This window comes from Schistocerca gregaria, chromosome 10 (assembly GCF_023897955.1).
Source record: "Schistocerca gregaria isolate iqSchGreg1 chromosome 10, iqSchGreg1.2, whole genome shotgun sequence".
In the NCBI taxonomy this organism is placed as follows: Eukaryota; Metazoa; Arthropoda; class Insecta; order Orthoptera; family Acrididae; genus Schistocerca; species Schistocerca gregaria.
In genome coordinates this window covers 141,591,150-141,610,941 of record NC_064929.1, presented here as the reverse complement: position 1 = coordinate 141,610,941, position 19,792 = coordinate 141,591,150, and the positions used below count along the sequence as shown (strand labels likewise).

Here is a 19,792-nt window from a genome sequence, read left to right as displayed (position 1 = left end):
AAAAATATAGTGTAGTCAGATGATTTAAAAGTGAGTATTACAAAGATTTTTAACAGGGTGGGAACTGGGAACTTCTTTATGACTACTTACAAATTGCCATTCATCTTCCAAAATATTGAAAATTTACCACAACCCCAGATCTAGCATGCCCCCCTACCTCCTTGACAAACTATCAAATGGATGCCCTTATCCTGGTGGACAGCTCACTAACAGTAATACTGATATAAAAAGCAGTACAGTGTCTGCAGCAGGATTGGAATATAAAACAGCTGCCTTCACTGGTAGCCTGGTCTCTGATGGAGTAAGGTAAGGCTTTGACAGGACTAGAGTAGGAAGTACTGAGTGGGTGGATTGGGCAGGTCTCACACCTTGGTCTTTCAGAGGGATATGTTACCTGTGGCAAACAGCTGGGAGAGGAGCTGGCGTAGGAGTGGACTAGGATGGTAGTAGGTCACGTGGGTGACAGACCACCACTATAGGAAGTGTGGGAAGGATCTCGGGTAGGACGCCCCTTATTTCATCGTACAATGAGAGATAGTCAAAGCCCTGACAAAGGATATGGTTTAGTTGTTCCAGTGCGGGGTGACACTGGGTGTGTTCCTTTGTAGCTGATCATTGGGGTTGATGGGAGGACTGGCAGTGTGTGAGGATATGGCAGAGGAAATCTGTTTGTAGACCATGTTCAGGAGGGCAGTGGTCTGTGAAGACCTTTGTGAAAACTTCAGTGTACCGGGTGAGGTAGTTCTCAACACTGCAGATAGCTGTTGTGTAGGTACATGGTGTCTCCCCCCCATGTGGTAAGTTTAAAATTTATTTAAGAAAAAAAAAATGGAACAGCAGTCGACCATAAGCATCGGAAAAGACATAAATTATGAATGCACGGTAAGCTGCAGACAAATGAAAAATAAATAAATAAAAAAAGACATTATTTTTTCTTTGTACATGATTTTGTTTTCACACTCTCTCATATGTGGAAGGATGGTTAAGATGTATTGCTTAAGTATGAAGTATTACAAGTGTTATCTATTCAATGTGTGTATGAATACGAGAAGATTTAACAACACCATCAAGTTTTTTTTTTTTTTTAATTGAAGTGAAGTGGAGCCAAGTAAGGAGGATTTTCTTCATTTTTTTGACATGCAAAGTGTCTTTGAAGTCAGCTGCCTGCATCTACAATTGAAATGTATGAGAGGAAGTCCTAATACCCTAAATTCATACAAGCAGAACATTTCTAATAATGCAGTTGTATTATCCTTTAATTTTTTTCACCCATACATTTATTTGTTTTTTATTATTATAACACACTGTCCATGTATGGATAAGGTGCAAAGGAGGGATTTTTTTTGGTGTGGGAGGGATAATAGCTGTTGAAATGTAAGTATTGTACTGTTGGCAGTTAGTGAGTTTAATGTGGACAGAGGTGTGCATACGGCCAACAGAGTTGTGAAGTTTGATATACGAACAGCCAAAGTGGCAAGGTCCAATTTTTTTATTTAATTTACAACTAGTTTTGGATATCTGAAGCCATTTTCGAGTCATACAGACAGAAAAACAACTGTATTTTCTGTAATAGCGCACACAAACCGTTTTAAATTGTACATACATATTTATCCAAGTCACGTTTTTCTATGAAAAGGGACAGGATAAGCAAACCCAACATGCTGAAAATCCATAGAAATGGAGGTCAACAAATTAATTATCAATCAGAGTAGAATAAAGCTAATCATATTTTGCTGTTACTATACTACACAGAAGTAGGCAACAGTGGTAGTTTCTGCTGGTCAATATGTAATTTGGTTTGTTCCTTATTCCTGAAATCTCTGTTTCAGTACAGGATTTATGGAACACTGTGTGTTAAGGAATGAATGAAAAGGGGATTTTGTTAAATTGCTGGTCATGCTGCTGCATTTGAGATTTGTGCTTCACAATATGACCTTATTTAAAAGGAACAGCACCTTTCATGCTAACACAACACTGACTAATAATCTTTATGTTACAAACACATTCTTAGCTATTGTTTTGTAAGTGTGCGGTACATAACCATATACATATCTGAAACATGCTGGGTGTGATAAGGCATCCTGTGACACATTACTAAACGCCTTCTCTGAAAATAACAAAGGAGCCACACTCAGAATGGAAATATATTGCATCTAATGACAACAAATAGACCAGACCACACTGAGATGTCCAAATCAGAAGTAGAAGTGACTTTGGATGTGTCCCAGGGAAGTGTCTTGGAACCTTTGCTGTTCAAATTGTATATTAATAACCTTGCAAACAATATTAATAGTAAAATAAAGGGTGCAGTTATCTATAATGAAGTACTATATGAAAGAAGCTGCATAAATTTTCAGTCAGGTCTTTACAAGATTTCAACATGGTGCAGAGATTGGCGACTTGCTCTAAATGTTTGGAAATGTAAAATTTTGCACTTCACAAATTTAAAAAATGTAGTGTCCTATAACTATAATATCAGTGAGTCACTCTTGGAATCAGCCAATTCATAGAAATACCTTTGCAGGGATATGAAATGGAATAATCACATAGGTTCAGTCATGAGTAAAACAGATGGTAGACTTCAGTTTATTGGCAGAATACTATGGAAGTGCAAGCAGTCAACAAAGGAGATTGTTTTCAAATCACTTGTGTGACCCATTCTAGAATATTGCTCGAGGGTGCGGGACTCGTACCAAATAGGGCTAACAGGGGGTACTGAACATATACAGAAAAGGAACGTATACGGAAAAGGAACATATACGGAAAAGGGTAGCATGAACAGTCACAGGTTAGCTTGATTCCTGGGAGAGTATCAGACATACTGAAGAAACTGAACTGGCAGGCTCTTGAAGATAGACATAAACTATCCTGGGATAGTCTACTAACCGAATTTCAAGAACTGGCTTTAAATTGTTACTCTAGGAGTATACTAGTAGCTCACTGAAACAGGGCATTTTTCCAGATAGACTGAAATGCTATTGTTAAACCATCACGTAAAAAAGGGGATAGGTCTGATGCTAACAACTGCCACCCAATCTCACTTCTGACAGCTTTATCCAAAATTCTTGAAAAAGTAATGTGTTCAAGAGTAGCTTCACATATTAAAAAAAATGAAGTATTAACAAAATGTCAGTTTGGTTTTCGGAATGGCTTTTCAACAGAAAATAGTATGTATGCTTTCACTGATCAAATATTAAATGCTCTGAATAACCAACCCTCACCCACTGGGATATTTTGTGATCACTCAAAGGCTTTTGACTGAGTCAATCACAAGACTATTCTAGATAGTAATGGCTTTCCACTCTCATTCATGAAGATGCAAAGCCAGTTCTTTTTGCTGATGATGACAGTAGAGCAATCACACCCAACAAACAAGAATTAGCTGGGGAAATTGTAAATAATGTCATTCGGAAAATTATTTAGTTTTCTGCAAATGGACTCTCAGCAGAATATTCAAAAATTTTGGATGTGTACATTGATGAGAAATTGAATTGGAAGAAATACACTGATGATCTGCTGAAACGGTTGGGTTAAACTTATTATGCAATTAAGGATACAGCAATTTTTTGCGATAAACAGATCAGTAAATTAGCCCACTATGCCTATGTTCATCCACAGATTTCATACAGTGTCATATTTTGGGTAATTCTTCATTAAGAGAAAAAGTATTCATTGCACAAAAGCATGTATTGAGAATAATACTGGAGCCCATACAAGATCACCTTACAGACATTTATTTAAGGAAGTTGGGATATGCACAGTACCCCCACAATACATATATTCCCTTCTGACATTTGTTATTAATAACCCATTGGAATTATAAAATAATGGCATAATGCACAGCAACAACATTAGCAGAAAGGATGTGAATTGTTATTTATTTGTCTCATAGTGTACATAACCTAAATCATATGATTTAGGTACGGAAATCACGTCAAATTGTGGTAAAATTTCACCACAAACAAAGAATAGCTGATGTTAACAAACAGAATAATAATAATAATAATACAATTTGGTTATATATACATACAATAAAATCTAAAACTTAATTACATGTTGCTCAAATTATCATTTCATCCTCTATGAATTGATCTATTGAATAGTAGCATTTCTCCCACAGAATCTGCTGTACCCTCATTTTTAAAATTTCTGGCTCATATTAAATATGTTTTTGACCATTAACTTCTTGTATATTGTCATCCCTATATACTGTGGAGTCCGTGAATATAATTTCAACTGGTGTGTGAGAGCATAAAATTATTTTATTTCTTGCGTTATATGTATGGTTAAAATGATTCTTCTCAAATAATTTCTGTCTGCTGTGTGGGAAGATAATAATTTCATAAATGTATATGGAGGGTACGATAAGGATTTGTAATTTCGGAAATAATAAGCGACAAGTCTATTTGATATGCAGTACACATGTATTGAATGTTAAACTGACACGTTCCACATCATTACAAAATGTTGTATTCATGATCTAAGGAACAAGTATTAATTTCATGTAATGCAACCCCACCATATCGCTCACATAGGGATCATGAGGATAACATTAGAATAATCACTGCACGTGCAGAGGCATTCAAACAATCATTCTTCCCATGCACCACATGTGAATGGAAACGAAGAAATCCTAATAACTGGTACAATGGGATGTACCCTGTGCCACACACCTCAAGGTGGTTTGCAGAGTATGCACTTGATAGATATGTACCCAGCAAAACAGTTCATAATGGAAGGGATCCTCCATAGTATACAGTCACAGTAAAGAAAGTTCTAATGAAACAAAGACTACTGGATAGTAGGAGTAAAACAAAGCGTAGGACTATAGATAGAGAGATACTAACTGAAATGCATTTGGCTGTCAAGAAAGCAATACATGATGCCCTTAACAACTACCATAGCAGAATATTGTTAAATGCTATATCACAAAATCCAAAGAAACTCTGGTCGTAAGTAAAGGCTGTCAGTGGCACCCAAGTTTGTGTCCAGTTCCTAGCGAATGACACACGAACTCAAATTGAGGATAGCAAAGCAAAAGCTAAAATGCTTAACTCTGTTTTCAAATGTTCCTTTACTAAGGAAACCCCAGAGGGATTTGTCCTAATTTAATACTCATACCACTGAAAAGATGAATGAAATAAGCAGTAGTGAGTGTTGAGAAACAGCTGAATTCATTAAAACTGAACAAGCTCCAGGGCCCATTGGAATCCCTGTCAGATTCTATATTGAATTTGAGTGTGAGTTAGAAGGGGCAGGGGCTAACCTAACTATAATCTATCGCACATCCTTCGAACAAAAACCCATGCCCAGTTCTTTGAAAAAAGCAGAGGTCACGCATGTCATCAAGAAGGGTTGTATAAGTGATCCACAAAACTACCCTTTAACAGATAGACCACCTCAATGCCAGCAAGCAAGGATTCCGAAAACATTGATCATGTGAAACCCAACTTGCACTTTCCTCACATGACATAGGAAGTTATGAATCACGACAGTCAGGTAGATGCAGTACATCTTGATTTCCGAAAAGCATTTGACTCAGTACCACATCTACACTTATTGTGAAAAGTAGGATCATATGGGGTATCAAGTGAAATTTTTGACGGGATTGAGGACTTTTTAGTAGGGAGCACATAGTATGTTACCTGGGATGGAGAGTCATTGTCAGATATAGAAGTAACTTCGGGTGTGCCCCTACGAAGTGTGTTGGGACCCTTGCTGTTCATGTTGTATATTAATGACATTGCAGACAATATTATGAGAACAATTAGACTTTTGCAGATGATGCAGTTATCTATAATGAAATACTATCTGAAAGAAGCTGCATAAATATTCAGCCAGATTCGGTTAAGATTTCAATTTGGTGCAGAGACTGGCAACTTGCTCTAATTGCTCAGAAATGTGAAAGTTTTCACTTCAAAATACAAAAAAATGCACTATTATCACTATAATATGAATGAGTAACTGTTGGAATCGGCCAACTCATACAAATACCTGGGAGGATCACTTTGTAAGGGATATTAAATGGAGTGCTCACATAACCTCAGTCATGGGTAAAGCAGGTGGTAGACTTCTGTTTATTGGCAGAATACTGGGAAGGTGCACTCAGTTTTTATAGGAGATTTCTTGCAAATCACTTATGCAACCAGCTCCACAGTTATGCTCATGTGTGTGGTATCCATGCCACATAGGACTAGCAGAGGATATTGAACACATAAAGAGGCGGACAGCACAAATTTGGAAGACTTGAAGATAGATGTAAGCTATCCTGAGAAAGTCTTATTATCAAAGTTTCAAGAACCAGCTTTAAATGATGACTCTATGAATATACTAAAACTTGCTGTGTGAAACTTTGTGGCAAATTAAAACTGTGTGCCGGACTGAGATGCGAACTTGAGACCTTTGTCTTTCACGGGCAAGTGCTCTACCATCTGAGTTACCCGAGCACGACTCACGACCTGTAAAGTTTGGAAGGTGGGAGACAAGGTACTGGCAGATTTGAAGCTGTGAGGACAGGTCGTGAGTCATGCTCAGGTAGCTCAGATGGTAGAGCACTTGCCCGCGAAAGGCAAAGGTTCGAGTCTCGGTCCGGCACAGAGTTTTAATTTGCTGGGAAGTTCCATATCAGCACACACTCCGCTGCAGAATGAAAATGTGATTCTGGGAACTTCCTATGTATTGCTCACATAGGGATAGCGAGGATAAGATCAGAACAGTTACTGCACACTCAGAGGCATTCGAACAATAATTCTTCCCACACTCCATAGATGAATGGAATGGGAAGCAATCCTCATAACTGGTACAATGGGACACATCCTGTACCACGCACTTTACGGTGGTTTGTGGAGTATAGAGTAGATGTTTCCAGAAAGGCTGAAGAGTGGTAGCAGATAATTGCAGCTCTTCAAAGAAAAGTTTCAGATTTGGCTGAAATTTAGCACACCAATGCAACCAAGTGTAGAACACCATTGTACAAAATTTTAAGTTCCCCTGCCAATTAGTTCCAGAATTATGGCTTGTGAAAGAAGGTGGCGTGACCCGGAAATAGCAACCCGCATCTGGCAATCTATCTTCAGACTCAACTTCAGGTCTTAATAACTTTGGAAATATTCCACACACTCCAGTGAAATTTTTACAACCCAGTAACATCCACTTAGAGAACACACTCCATCAATCAAAACACCAACAACATATTTCCAAGGGGAAAAAAATCCAAAATGTGATTAAAAAATATAATACGTTAAAAGGTACATATTGTAGGTGCCTTAATATGGCCTAAACACACGCAGAACTCATCTTCCCCATATCAGTCACAGAAACAGAGTTACATGCATACGAAAAACAAAAATTTGAAAAATTACCTGAAAAACATGAATTTTCTAAGTGTGGTAGAACAAAAGGGACAAATGAGATCCAAGACAAATTTCAAACACTGCATAAGTAGACCATAATATAGTATGTGACAAAATTTCAACTTGTGTACAATAAAATGTGACAGAGATAAAAAGTACAGTTCCAGGAAACTAGTGTTTATTATCATCATATGAAAGTGTTTCCGGATAAGCATTCTTTCCTACAAAGAAGTTGTTTTGATCCATTTAGGATTCATAATAAGACAGTGAAGTGTAGCCTCAGAGAAATTAATATCAAATCAGTATTGAAAGTAAATAGTGCATGGGACTTCACATGAAACCAGGACAAAAGTTATGTTACAGGTGTGTTACACTGCTAAAAAATGAAGAATATTCTGATAATTTACATGACAGTGATGAAGAGTATCGGCCACCCACAACCACAGCGGATGAGCAATTAAATACTTTAGTGACTGCTCTTGGTTTGTCTCCCACGAAGACGCACAAAGTTGGGAAAAGAGGCAGTCCTAGCTATGGTAGAAGAAAACTACAAGAAGCTCAAGTGGAATTAAAACACAAAATATCTGACTCACTAACGGCGGAAGAGGAAGAACTATGAGCTCCAAAGGAATAGAAATCATACCAAAAATGCTCTGATTTAGACAAAATTATGCATGATTTGAAAGAAAAATGTGCTATATCCACACGCCAAAAAAAAGTATCTATTCTTACCCTTGCAGCTTCCAGCTGGTCTACTGACTACACTGCAAAGGAATTCAATGTTTCTACACATACAGTAAAGCAAGCTAGGAAAATAAAAGCAACCCAAGGAGTGCTTCCACAACTTCAGGCTCAGGGTAAGCAATTGAGTTCAGAAATAAAGAAGCTAGAGTCGGAGTTTTATGGAAATAATGACTACAGCCGAATAATGCTCGGAAAAAGACTATGTAATGGTGAAAATGGGAAATGTACATGTACAGATTCAAAAAAAAGTGTTGCTATGCAACATATCAGAACTATATGTAGAATTCAAGGAAAAGTGTCCAAATACCGAAGTAGGTCTATCATTTTTTTTCAATGTTCGGCCAAAATGGGTTGTGCCTGTAAGTGCAAGGGGCACACACAATGTTTCTCTGTGTAAGACCCATCAAATTGCTAGGTTAATGTTTGCTGCTATAAAGGATTCTGGTCTGGATTACAAAGGTGCAATGAAGCTGCTTGTGTGTGACATCAGTTCCTACCAGTGCACAATACACAGGTGTGAAAAGTGTCCTGGTAAGGCAAATCTTGCAGAACACTTGAATAATAAACTGTATGGTGAACTCCTTATGGATGACGATGAACTTGTTTCTTATAAACATTGGACACACATGAATCGCACAAGTCTTGAAACAAACCAAAGTACAGTGGAAGATTTTGTTGAAATGTGTTGTCAAAAAATGGACAAACTGACCACATACAGCTTCACAGCAACAGCACAATCAGTTTTTCTCCAGTTTTCTAAGGATAATTTGAAACAAGATAAAATTATAGTAATACTAGACTTTCTTGAAAATTATGCATTTGAAGTTCAAGGATATCATTGGGACAACAGTCAAGCGACTCTCCAGCCATTTGCGATTTACTATAGAGCTGATCAGGTGATGTGTCTGTCACCATGTTCTCATTCGCACTGTCATGGAATATGTGAAAAACAAGCTGCCTCACGTACATTTTGCGAAATAATTCAGTGATGGGGTAGCTAGTCAGTACAAAAACTGTAAAAATCTTAAAAATTTCTGCATGCATTACCATGATTTTCAGATTCACGCAGAATGGAATTTTTTTTGCACCAAGTCATGGTAAAAACGTATGTGATTGTATTGGTGCTACCATAAGCGCATGGCATCACAAGCTAGTCTGCAGCACCTTACAGAAGGTCGCATTCTAACACCTTTTCAATTATTTACTTGGATGCAGAAAAATATCTCTGGCATACTATCATTCTATGTTTCGAAAGATGAGGTGAAATCAGTCAAAGAGTTGCTAAAAAGCAGACTAGAACATGTTAAAACTGTTGCAGACACAAGGATCCATCATCACTTCTCTCCAGTGGACTCTGACAATGTGCAGATGAGCAGACTGTCCAGTTATAACTGTTGGTTCATGCACAACAAGTGTCTTCACAGTGTGTCTGACTCAGGATTCAGAAGCAAAAGCAGCAACATACATCCAGGTTGCTATGTTATTGCTGTTTATGATGACAAATGGTACTTAGGATGTGTTGCAGTGTGCTGTGAAGCAGAAGGTGATGTATTTGCGAACTTCACAGGACCAGCAAGATCATTTCATTGGCCACGTTTGGCAGACAGGTATTGGATTCCTTTCGAGCATATTCTTATGACAGTTCCAGTTCCTACCACAGTGTCAGGAAGACAGTACAATTTGCCACTCAATGTACAGAGTACAGTAGCTAAAGTGTGGAGAACTTCTGTTCGAAGCACAATCAACTGGTTTTTAGCAGTTAAGGTGCAGTAAACATTAATGATATGTTGTGTTAATCTGTCTGTATGTTGTTGCTTAGAGGATAAGAAGAGGCAGAACAGTTTACAACATGTTTTTACAAAATTGTGTTGTGGAACAATGGCCACATCACCAAATACATCTGTCAACTTCCATTGTACACAAATGTCTGCAATAACATGCTGAAGTTTCGAGATATATATCATTATGGTCTACTTATGCAGTGTGTGAAATTTGGCTTGGATACGACTTGTCCCTTTTGTGCTACCACACTTAGAAAATCCATGTTTTTCAGGTAATTTTTCAAATTTTTGAATTTTCGTGTGCATGTAACTCAGTTTTTGCGACTGATATGGGCATGATGAGTTCTGTGTGTGTTAAGGCCACATTAAGCTTACCACAAAAAATTTGTACACTTTTTGAGTGAATTATATTTGGCATAGAGGGCACCTACAATATGTACCTTTTAACATATTACATTTTTTAATCACATTTTGGAATTTTTATTTTCCCTCAGAAATATGTTGTTGGTGTTTTGATTCGTGGAGTGTGTTCTCTAAATGGATGTTAATGGGTTGTAAAAATTTAACTGAACTGTGTGGTATACTTCCAAAGTTATTAAGACCTGAAGTTCGATCTGAGACAGATTGCCAGATGCGGGTTGCAATTTCCGGGTCATGCCACCTTCTTTCACAAGTCATAATTCTGGAACTAATTGTCAGGGGAAACTAATACATTGTATGCGAGTGTTCTACACATGGTAGAATTAGTGTACTGAATTTCAGTCAAATCTGAGACTATGAGCTGGACTGACATGGAATGACCCCAATGTAAAAAAAAAAACTATACTGGACAAACCAGTGATTTAGCAATGGTTACAGTGGCCTTTTTGTCTGGGTCTCCTGGTGCGCATTAGCTGTGCTGATCCAATTAATCAGAAAACTTTGAAAACTTTTAATGTCAATTGACTCTGCCCACAGAAGACTAAGCAGTTAAATTAGAACACTTCTTCTATTATGAAAACTAGTTTCTGATTGTGCAGGAACAATAATGGCTTCAAACTGATGAACTAAACTTTGTAAGAATATGACCCGTTTTTGTATATTTGTGCAACACATAATACAAGACACAAGTCCATTCACATACATCCATAAAAACTGAGACACTAAACAGTACACTTCTCAACTATCACATTTGCATTACAGAAATTTTGGTATCTTACTAATTACTAATGTCAGCTTTTGACCATTAAAAAGTTGCAATCTGTTGTTATTACTCACCGAATCAGCATGCTCCAACTGGCTCATCATCTCATATCTGAAATTAAAAATATTTCTTAGAGCTTATGCTGACATCTCATGTCACATATGGAAGTTCCATCCTCTAATTTGCTTACCGAATTCCATCACGATATAGGGTTCCTAGTTCTCCGAGAAATTTCACAAAGAAAAATTCTTCATTTTTCATGGCATTCTTGTAAATGGCAGCGCACAATAATGGATCAAATGACAATTCTGTGCCCACATTATCCCCCGATTTACACACTTTAGCATGAAGTTTTTGAAAGGTGTTTCCTTCATCATTACTGAGAGTAAGTTTGTGATTCTTGACAACTTTACAGAATTTATCATCACTATAGCAATCACGAAGCCTCCAGCATTTTGAGTGAAGTGTAGTTCCATTTGCAATCCTCTCTTTCAGTAAAGTTATCAGTGTAGCTTTTGTGTTACCTATCACCACCTGCAAAAAGCAGCTACCATTGTCAACATCAATAACGCCAATGACAGGGTGCTCTGCTGGCGTCCTGTAATTATCTACTGCCCTCTTCCCAAGTTTGCCCTCTACAACTTCTAGGTTGCGTCCTTCTCCTCCAAGCTTAGAAGTATTTCTGATCAGCGCATCCATGCAGGCCTCCTGACACAATAGATACCACTTATTAACAGTACGCACAGTAATCGAAAGTTCTCTCTGAGCAACGCATGGTGGAAAATCATGTGCCCAAAAATACATCAGAATCGTAATTTTCTGAAGTGACAATTTACTAGATTGGAAAACAGTGCCATTTCTTAGGGACTTGGTACACATTCGACATTTATTGCACTCCCACTCATACTTGTCAGCTCTGGAGCCGGTGCAATTTTGTCGGTGAACCAGTGTCATCGGCCTGCCGCAATTATCACACGCCGTTTCTCTGTTCAGCATGCCTATTCTCTGAAACCATTTGAGGGCCAATAATTTTTTTCTGTTTAATAACTTTATTAATTTACATAAATTGAACGTGCTGAGATTTGCTACTGGCGGGGGGCTTGACGCTGCTGCGGGATTTGCTATAGTAACTTTCTTTGGTTTGATTTTAGTCATTTTCAATCACAATAACATCAACAAAGGCTATCACAACATATCACAAAATCCCACACGCGGTAAACAAACGACACTTCTGCTTGGCAGCTCAATTCAGAGATTATGACACATTCATATTTGCCAAAGATATTCTGAGTACAACCGTGGAACAACAGAGCCACTTCAGGTAAAGTTGTTACCTCAGTCGCAAAATAGCAGCCTTTTCATGTACGGAACATTTGATAATAAATTACTTAATTTGAAAATTATGTAATTTTACAATTTTCGAATATGAATGCAAATAGGTTTCCATTACTAGTTTTCGCTTCGACGGTTTCTTTCAGAACAATTCTTTTCCTCGAAGACCTGTTTCGGTCGAATGGTCGATGCATCTCACGCTGATATGAACAACTCTGTGTTTGGTACTCAGATCTGAGATCAGATTCAGAACAAGTGAACTGCTCATAAGTCATAAGAGTGAGTTGTGATTTTTCGTTGCTGTTCTGTTGTTCGTTATTGTGTGCAAATTGTAATTTGGGGTAGCAGTGAATAATGTCAGATAAAAGCAAAGTTGATTTGGGTCTTCTAGAAGAAGATGACGAATTTGAAGAGTTTCCCGCTGAAGGTAATGACTGACAAAATTAAACTCTAAATATTTTAGTACTAATGCTTCCAAACTAGTTGTTAAATTTTTATTCCAGATTGGACAGGGAAAGACGAGGACGATGAGGATATAAGCGTATGGGAAGACAATTGGGACGATGACAACATAGAAGATGATTTCAGTTTGCAGTTGCGGTTAGTATCAAGTAATAGTTTTTCATTGTTGGTCCAGTCACAGAGTTGGCCTGCAGAGAAGTTGAACGAGCCTTGTTTCCACTGCCATCACTCTTTTGACAAATACCTGAAATAATGAAATTAACAGCTGGGCTGCCGCATTTGTTATGTTGGTCATTGTTAGCGATATTGTGTCCGTAAACGACTCATAATTTAAGGCTACGTGTGTATTTGCTTCTACCAACGTAATAGTCTAATATAACAGATTACAATTTGTGGCAGTACGTAAATTCTACTTTGCAGGAAAACGGTAGAAGCTACAATGCTCAAAGGCCTTCTATATTGTATGAGTAATTAATTCATTCCAGTAAAACTGCTATTTAAAATTATTTTGAATATGACCACGTGATGGTAACTGTTTTTGAAATCAAAACATTAATAGCTTAATGATTTAACGTCGTTAGTCGTTTTTGTGTGCCCCATGGGGTGTGTTCTGTGTAATATGGATTTAATTAGTCCAAGCGCAATACAGTGAACTGACTTTCCATTAGTGTGTTATAGCGCTAGTTCTGATTATAAACTAACAGCATTTAATGCGCTCTTATACATTGTTGAGTACAGCTTTATGTATGTATCTAACACTATTCTGTTCATAGTCAGTGCTCCCTCCCTACCCCCAAAATAGAGGTTATGGTGACAGACTTCTCTATAGTCATGTGTCTAGAAAGGTTTGAAAAGCAGTCTATGGAGCTCCGGCAACATCAATGTGTTGCCTTAGAGGTATTTACAAAATCATGTTATGTGTCTAACCACTGCAGCTGTTAAGGATCTTCTTGCAGTGATTAAACTATAGGTCTCAGACATACACAGTATAATTTTCAGGTGGGTCACGCAAAATCTAAGGTACCAGTCATCAGCTTTTGCTCGGTGTATCAATGTGTTATGGTTGTTGGGTGACACATTTGAAATGGATCATTGTTGAAGAGATGGTTTTGAAGTGTATGGTGGTGCTCTCTTGTGTTGGATGTTGATGTTCATAGTTGTTTTTAAGTGATTTCTGAGAGTTATTGGGCTAGGGTTGAGCTGTAGGCCAGAATTCGTTTTGAAGTTGTGTGTTTGATGCTTTCGTAGGCAGTTTTGGCTGTTATACTGGTAGGCATTGGCCACAGACTTATTTTCAGCTTTGGAATATGCACACAGTATGTTGTTACTGATTGGAGACATACTTCTGCATTTTGTTTGTTTAAAATTGTCTACGACAACAAAAATTGTCAGTCATTCCATGTCAAATCAACAAATGAAAATATGATTTTCAGCCTGGCCCTCTTGGATTTATTTGAAATTAAATATGCGGCTAGTATTCACAAGCAGGGAAAAAAGAAATCTCCTGAAAGCTTACCGAGACGTGGATCCTCAGAAATGAAGAAAAATATCAAATTTTTGACTTTAAGGATGATTTGGTCACACCTTTTGTTCTAATCAAGTTAGAACAATAATATTGTCTGCATTTGAAAGCTCTTATTAAAGGGGTTTCGTGGTATAAAACATAATTTTGTGAATTTATATATTTATTTTTTGTAATAAAAACATTTTATTGGGTTTTCTGGATTTCGTAAAACTGATTTTTAAGATTCTCAAAAAATATTAGAAAGGTACTGTTTTCCTGTACATGTTCTGCAAGTTTAAACTTGGGATGAATGTGAGGTGACTCTCAAAAGTAGATTTAGTTTTAAGACGGTACTGTAAAACAATTTCAAACCTTAATTTCTTTTAAAGATTAGGCCTGCTTATCATCAGATTACACACACAGTGTTGAATTAAAAATTACAAGCTTCAAATCTTTATATATATTAATACAGCTGAATACCAGAGATAAGCCTACAATCAGTTGTTTATTAGTTCTTGTTACATATTTAAATGAGTCATACCAGTCCAGTTCATCATTTTTTTTATCCAATCAGTTCATAGCACATCTCCATTTCCACGTAGGATAAGTTATATGTTCACCCTGGAGCAGTTTGAGGGTTCAAGATTGCCTTTAGTTCTGTACAGCTTACAAAAAGAATGTCTGCATGACTAGGTAAATTGGAAGATGTGGGTGCCTACACTATGCCTGGCTGTGCTATTTTGGAATACTGCTGTGCATTGAGAGATCCTTACCCGATAGAATTAACGGAGTACATTGAGAAAGCTCAAAGATCGACAGCATGTTTTGTATTATCAAGAAATAGGAGAGTGTCACAATGATACAGTATTTGGGGTGGATATCATTAAAACAAAGGTGTTTGTTTACACGGCATTTTATTACGAAATCTCAATCACCTTCTCTCTAGTCTGAATGCAGACCTGCATAGGAAGAAATGATCATAATAATAAGAAAGAAAAAGAACTTGTACAGATTTTTGCACTGTTAGAGATGGAATATCACAATTACTGTGAAAGTGATTCAATGAAGCCTCTGCCAGGCGCTTAAGTGCAGAGTTGCCATGTAGATGATTCTTGTGGATGTAAGAAGCTAACTGTGATTTATTACTTTTTCTTATTTTTTTTTTTTTGCAACTATGGAGCTTAGCCACCAGTGCGCATCATATTCATTAGGAATATATCCTTTGGCATCATCAAGACATTGGATCACTGTAAACAGCTGTCACTTCAGTTTTCCTTTCATTGGGGTCCAAATACATTTCTGTTGCTATTTTGTCCTTGCTTAGTGGAATAAAGATGTGAAGTTCGTGTGTCCCTACAATTGTTTTAACATTTCTCAAATACCTAAGAGTTTCGCTTCTTTATTTTCATGATTGCGTAGTAGAGTACTTGAAATTGACCCCTGTTTAGTGTATTCATCTCTTGGTCTCCCTCTAAGATTTGTAACCTCCACGCTGCCCTCCAATGCTAAATTTGTGATCCCTTGATGCCTCAGAACATGTCCTACCAACCGGACCAACCCGACCGAAGTGTCCGATCCCACCTGTCGGCTTTGACCCATGACATAAGGCTGTTGTTGAGTGTGACGTCACAACGGCGCGCAATTTAGTTTGAGAGAGTGGTGTGTCTGTAGGTGTCGTTTTGATGCGATCAGTGGTGCTCTCTGGTGGTGTGTGAGATGATGTTTTTGGTTTAGCTTGCGAGTGTGGGAATTTTGGGACATTTCTTTTTTTATTTCTTTGGTAGGTATGGATATGACTGACTGGGTCAACAGTTTTCGGTTGTCGGCTATGATGGGGGACAGTGCGTTGTGTCTAATAAAATTTCTTCAACCATTCGGATTTTTTGATGAAGTCGTGAAGTGTTCAGTATGTCGTGAAGAAATGAGGCTTACTTAAAGTTCCGGTGTCTTTGATCAGGGACAGCTGCATGTGGAAATGTCGTAAGGATAACAGGTCAAGGAAAGTGTTCGATCCCAATTTATGGGATCGGGAGCTGCTGTTGAGCTATATAGGTCAAGGGAAGTGTCAGATTCCAGATGATATTGTGTTTAGTGGTATTTGGGAAGTTTTGTGATGTCGGTTTTTTTCATCGTTTTGCATGGTTTTGTATGGGGGTGGGTGTCTAAATTTGTTTATATTTAGTTTGTCCCCACCCAAAAACCGCCTATTTCCCATGCTTGCCCCGTTAGTGTCATTAGGCTTTTTGTGGAACGTGTGTCTTTGTTTTTCAATGTATTTTCATCCTCATAATGTGTACGTAACGACTTTATATGCACCATATTGGAATAGTGGTTTATGGTCGTTACTGCCAAATTTGTGAAGTCATGAGTCAAAGCAGACGGGTGGAATCGGATACTTCCATATTTCCTCAACATTATCATGTGCAAACATGCAAAGCTGTTCAGGTGTCATTATTTGGTCAGTGTATGGGTGTTACTGTCTTTCTTGGGCAGCCAGTTGCTTGATTGTTCCACCAATATCATCACTAGCACTAGTTCCTTTACCATAAGAAGTGGCTGAAAGATAATCTTCACCAAGTAAGTTTTCATGATAAGACAGGTTGAACTGTTATTGTACCGAGGTGGCAGTTCGTGAGAGAAATAATATTTTTTACTTGGTTTTCTATCAAACAAGCAGGACTGGATCAGATGCACAGGACAGTGTCATATGTGGGGCTTTCTGATATGATGAAGAGACGTGAATGCTAAAGTTTGTCGCCATCCTTGTAATAAGCTACAAAGGGGTAAATTGTTGCTTCAGTGGTAATCTTGAACTCCATTCAGTATAATAAAGGTGTAATTTTCAGCAAAATCGCCAGAAACTCACCTTGTTTAAGCTCTCTGTATGTTGAACTGGCCACAAGATAGTCATGTAAATGAATTAAATTTGTCAAAAAATAATCAAGAAAGCCATCGAAAGAGTCTGTCATGGTGTCTACAGAATTTTCTTGTGAATATAATGGACACTGGTGGTTAGCTTCTGCAGTAGGAAAAAATTAGGTAAAGGATTAAACCATTCTCATGACACAGTAATTATTTGGATGACATTAGGTAATTCTAGTACAAATTATAAGAAGATATTTAGTCCCTTCTCTTGGAGTCTACCTACATATGTTTCTGTAACTACTACAGCAAGCTGAAAGTTTCTCAGGTGGACATTGCCCGCCATAGCTCTATATATATATATATATAATGATGTAAATAAAATAGAAAGAAACTTCCACATGGGAAAAATAAATTAAAAACAAAGATTCCAAGACTTACCAAGCGGGAAAGCGCCGGCAGACAGGCACATGAAAAAAAAACACACACACACACACACACACACACACACACACACACACACACACATCCATCCGCACATACACAGACACAAGCAGACATACTTAAAGGCAAAGAGTGAAGAGTCTCTTTGCCTTTAAATATGTCTGCTTGTGTCTGTGTATGTGCGGATGGATATGTGTGTGTGTGTGTGTGTGTGTGTGTGTGTGTGTGTGTACACCTGTCCTTTTTTTCCCCTAAAGGAAGTCTTTCCGCTCCCGGGATTGGAATGACTCCTTACTCTCTCCTTTAAAACCCACATCCTTTCGTCTTTCCCTCTCCTCCCTGAAGAAGCAACCATCGGTTGCGAAAGCTAGTAATTCTGTGTGTGTGTTTGTGTGTTTTGTTCATGTGCCTGTCTGCTGGCGCTTTCCCGCTTGGTAAGTCTTGGAATCTTATATAGACTTACCAAGCGGGAAAGCGCCGGCAGACAGGCACATGAACAAAACACACACACACAGACACAGAATTACGAGCTTTCGCAACTGGCAGTTGCTTCGTCCGGAAAGAGGGAAGGAGAGGGAGAAATGAAAGGATGTGGGTTTTAAGGGAGAGGGTAAGGAGTCATTTCAATCCCGGGAGCGGAAAGACTTCCCTTAGGGGAAAAAAGGACAGGTGTACACACACACACACACACACACACACACACACACACACACACACACACACACACCCATCCGCACATACACAGACACAAGCAGACATATTTCAAATATATCCGCTCCCGGGATGGGAATGACTCCTTACCTTCTCCCTTAAAACCCACATCCTTTCGTCTTTCCCTCTCCTTCCTGAAGAAGCAACCATCGGTTGCGAAAGCTAGTAATTCTGTTTGTGTGTTTTGTTCTTGTGCCTGTCTGCTGGCGTTTTCCCACTTGGTAAGTCTTGGAATCTTTGTTTTTAATATATTTTTCCCATGTGGAAGTTTCTTTCTATATATATAAAACACAAAGATTCCATGACTTACCAAACGGGAAAGCGCTGGTAGATAGGCACAATAAATAAACACACAAAATTTCAAGCTCTCGCGATCAACGGTTGCTTCATCAGGAAAAAGGGAAGGAGAGGGAAAAATGAAAGGATGTGGGTTTTAAGGGAGAATTTGAAAATTCTTTGCATTTAAATATGTCTGCTTGTGCCTGTATATGTGTGAATGGATGTGTGTGTGTGCGCGCGCGCGAGTGTATACCTGTCCTTCTTTCCCCCCTAAGGTAAGTCTTTCCGCTCCCGGGATTGGAATGACTCCTTACCCTCTACCTGAAAACCCACATCCTTTCATCTTTCCCTCTCCTTCCCTCTTTCCTGATGAAGCAATTGTGGGTTGCGAAAGCTTGAATTTTGTGTGTATATTTGTGTTTGTGTGTCTATCGACCTGCCAGCGCTTTTGCATCATTCGTAAGTATTTCTTTATGCTACATATTTGTATAACAATTCTCAGAGCATCTCTTACATCCACATGGACCATCTTATTCCCTAGCCATGCAGACATTCTTTCCATAAGCAGCACGGATCTAAAGACGAATCTTGAATCCTCAAACTGCTACAGGGTAAGCATTTAAATTACCCATGCAGAAATCGTGAGATGCAACAAACTGATTGGCCAGAAGCATGATCAACTGGACTGATATTGTTCATCTAAAAAAGTAACAGGAACTCTTAACTGATTTCCATGTCATTATGAATTGTCGTATTTGTGACCTATGCAACAAGGTTTTATGTACGTAGGCCTACCTCTGGTATTCAAAATTGTATTGTTGTTGTTGTTGGGGTTTTTTTTTTTTTTTTTTTTTTTTTTTTTTTTTTTTTTTTTAAGGGAAAAAAAATCTGCAACTTGTACTTTTTAATTCAGCCCTGATAAGGCAAATATTATTATTATTTCGCCTCCCCCTATCTATTGAAAGCCATTTCATTTTTATGTTCACATTTCACTAGACAATAATATGTAGCTGATGAGAAGTAGGCATAATATTCAAAATATATTAATTTTTGAAGTTGTTTTACAGCACCAGCTTAAACATAAAATTACTTATGATACTAATCCCATGCTCATCCCAAGCGTAAACTTTCAGGACAC

At 38.0% G+C, this 19,792-nt stretch overlaps 1 protein-coding gene and 1 long non-coding RNA gene across 4 annotated transcripts in view; one reads left to right on the top strand and one right to left on the bottom strand.

Annotated features, from left to right (window-relative positions):
* The window catches only part of LOC126293673 (uncharacterized), a 211,207-nt gene extending 198,891 nt beyond the window's left edge, over positions 1-12,316 (bottom strand). Inside the window, exons 1-2 of one of the 3 annotated variants that reach the window (XM_049986965.1) lie at positions 11,251-12,316; positions 11,135-11,171 (exon numbers count right to left, since the gene is read on the bottom strand). In XM_049986965.1, coding sequence (XP_049842922.1) covers positions 11,135-11,171; positions 11,251-12,215 — 1,002 coding nt within the window. In that variant the 5' untranslated portion in view covers positions 12,216-12,316. The remainder of the gene's footprint in view (positions 1-11,134; positions 11,172-11,250) is intronic. The other 2 variants (XM_049986967.1, XM_049986966.1) reach the window with 2 other exon arrangements.
* A 19-nt stretch (positions 12,317-12,335) lies between these two features.
* LOC126293676 (uncharacterized) lies at positions 12,336-12,764 on the top strand. Its single transcript, XR_007552338.1, has 2 exons — positions 12,336-12,422; positions 12,539-12,764. It is a non-coding gene; the product is annotated as an uncharacterized LOC126293676 (long non-coding RNA).
* The last annotated feature ends 7,028 nt before the right edge of the window (positions 12,765-19,792 follow it).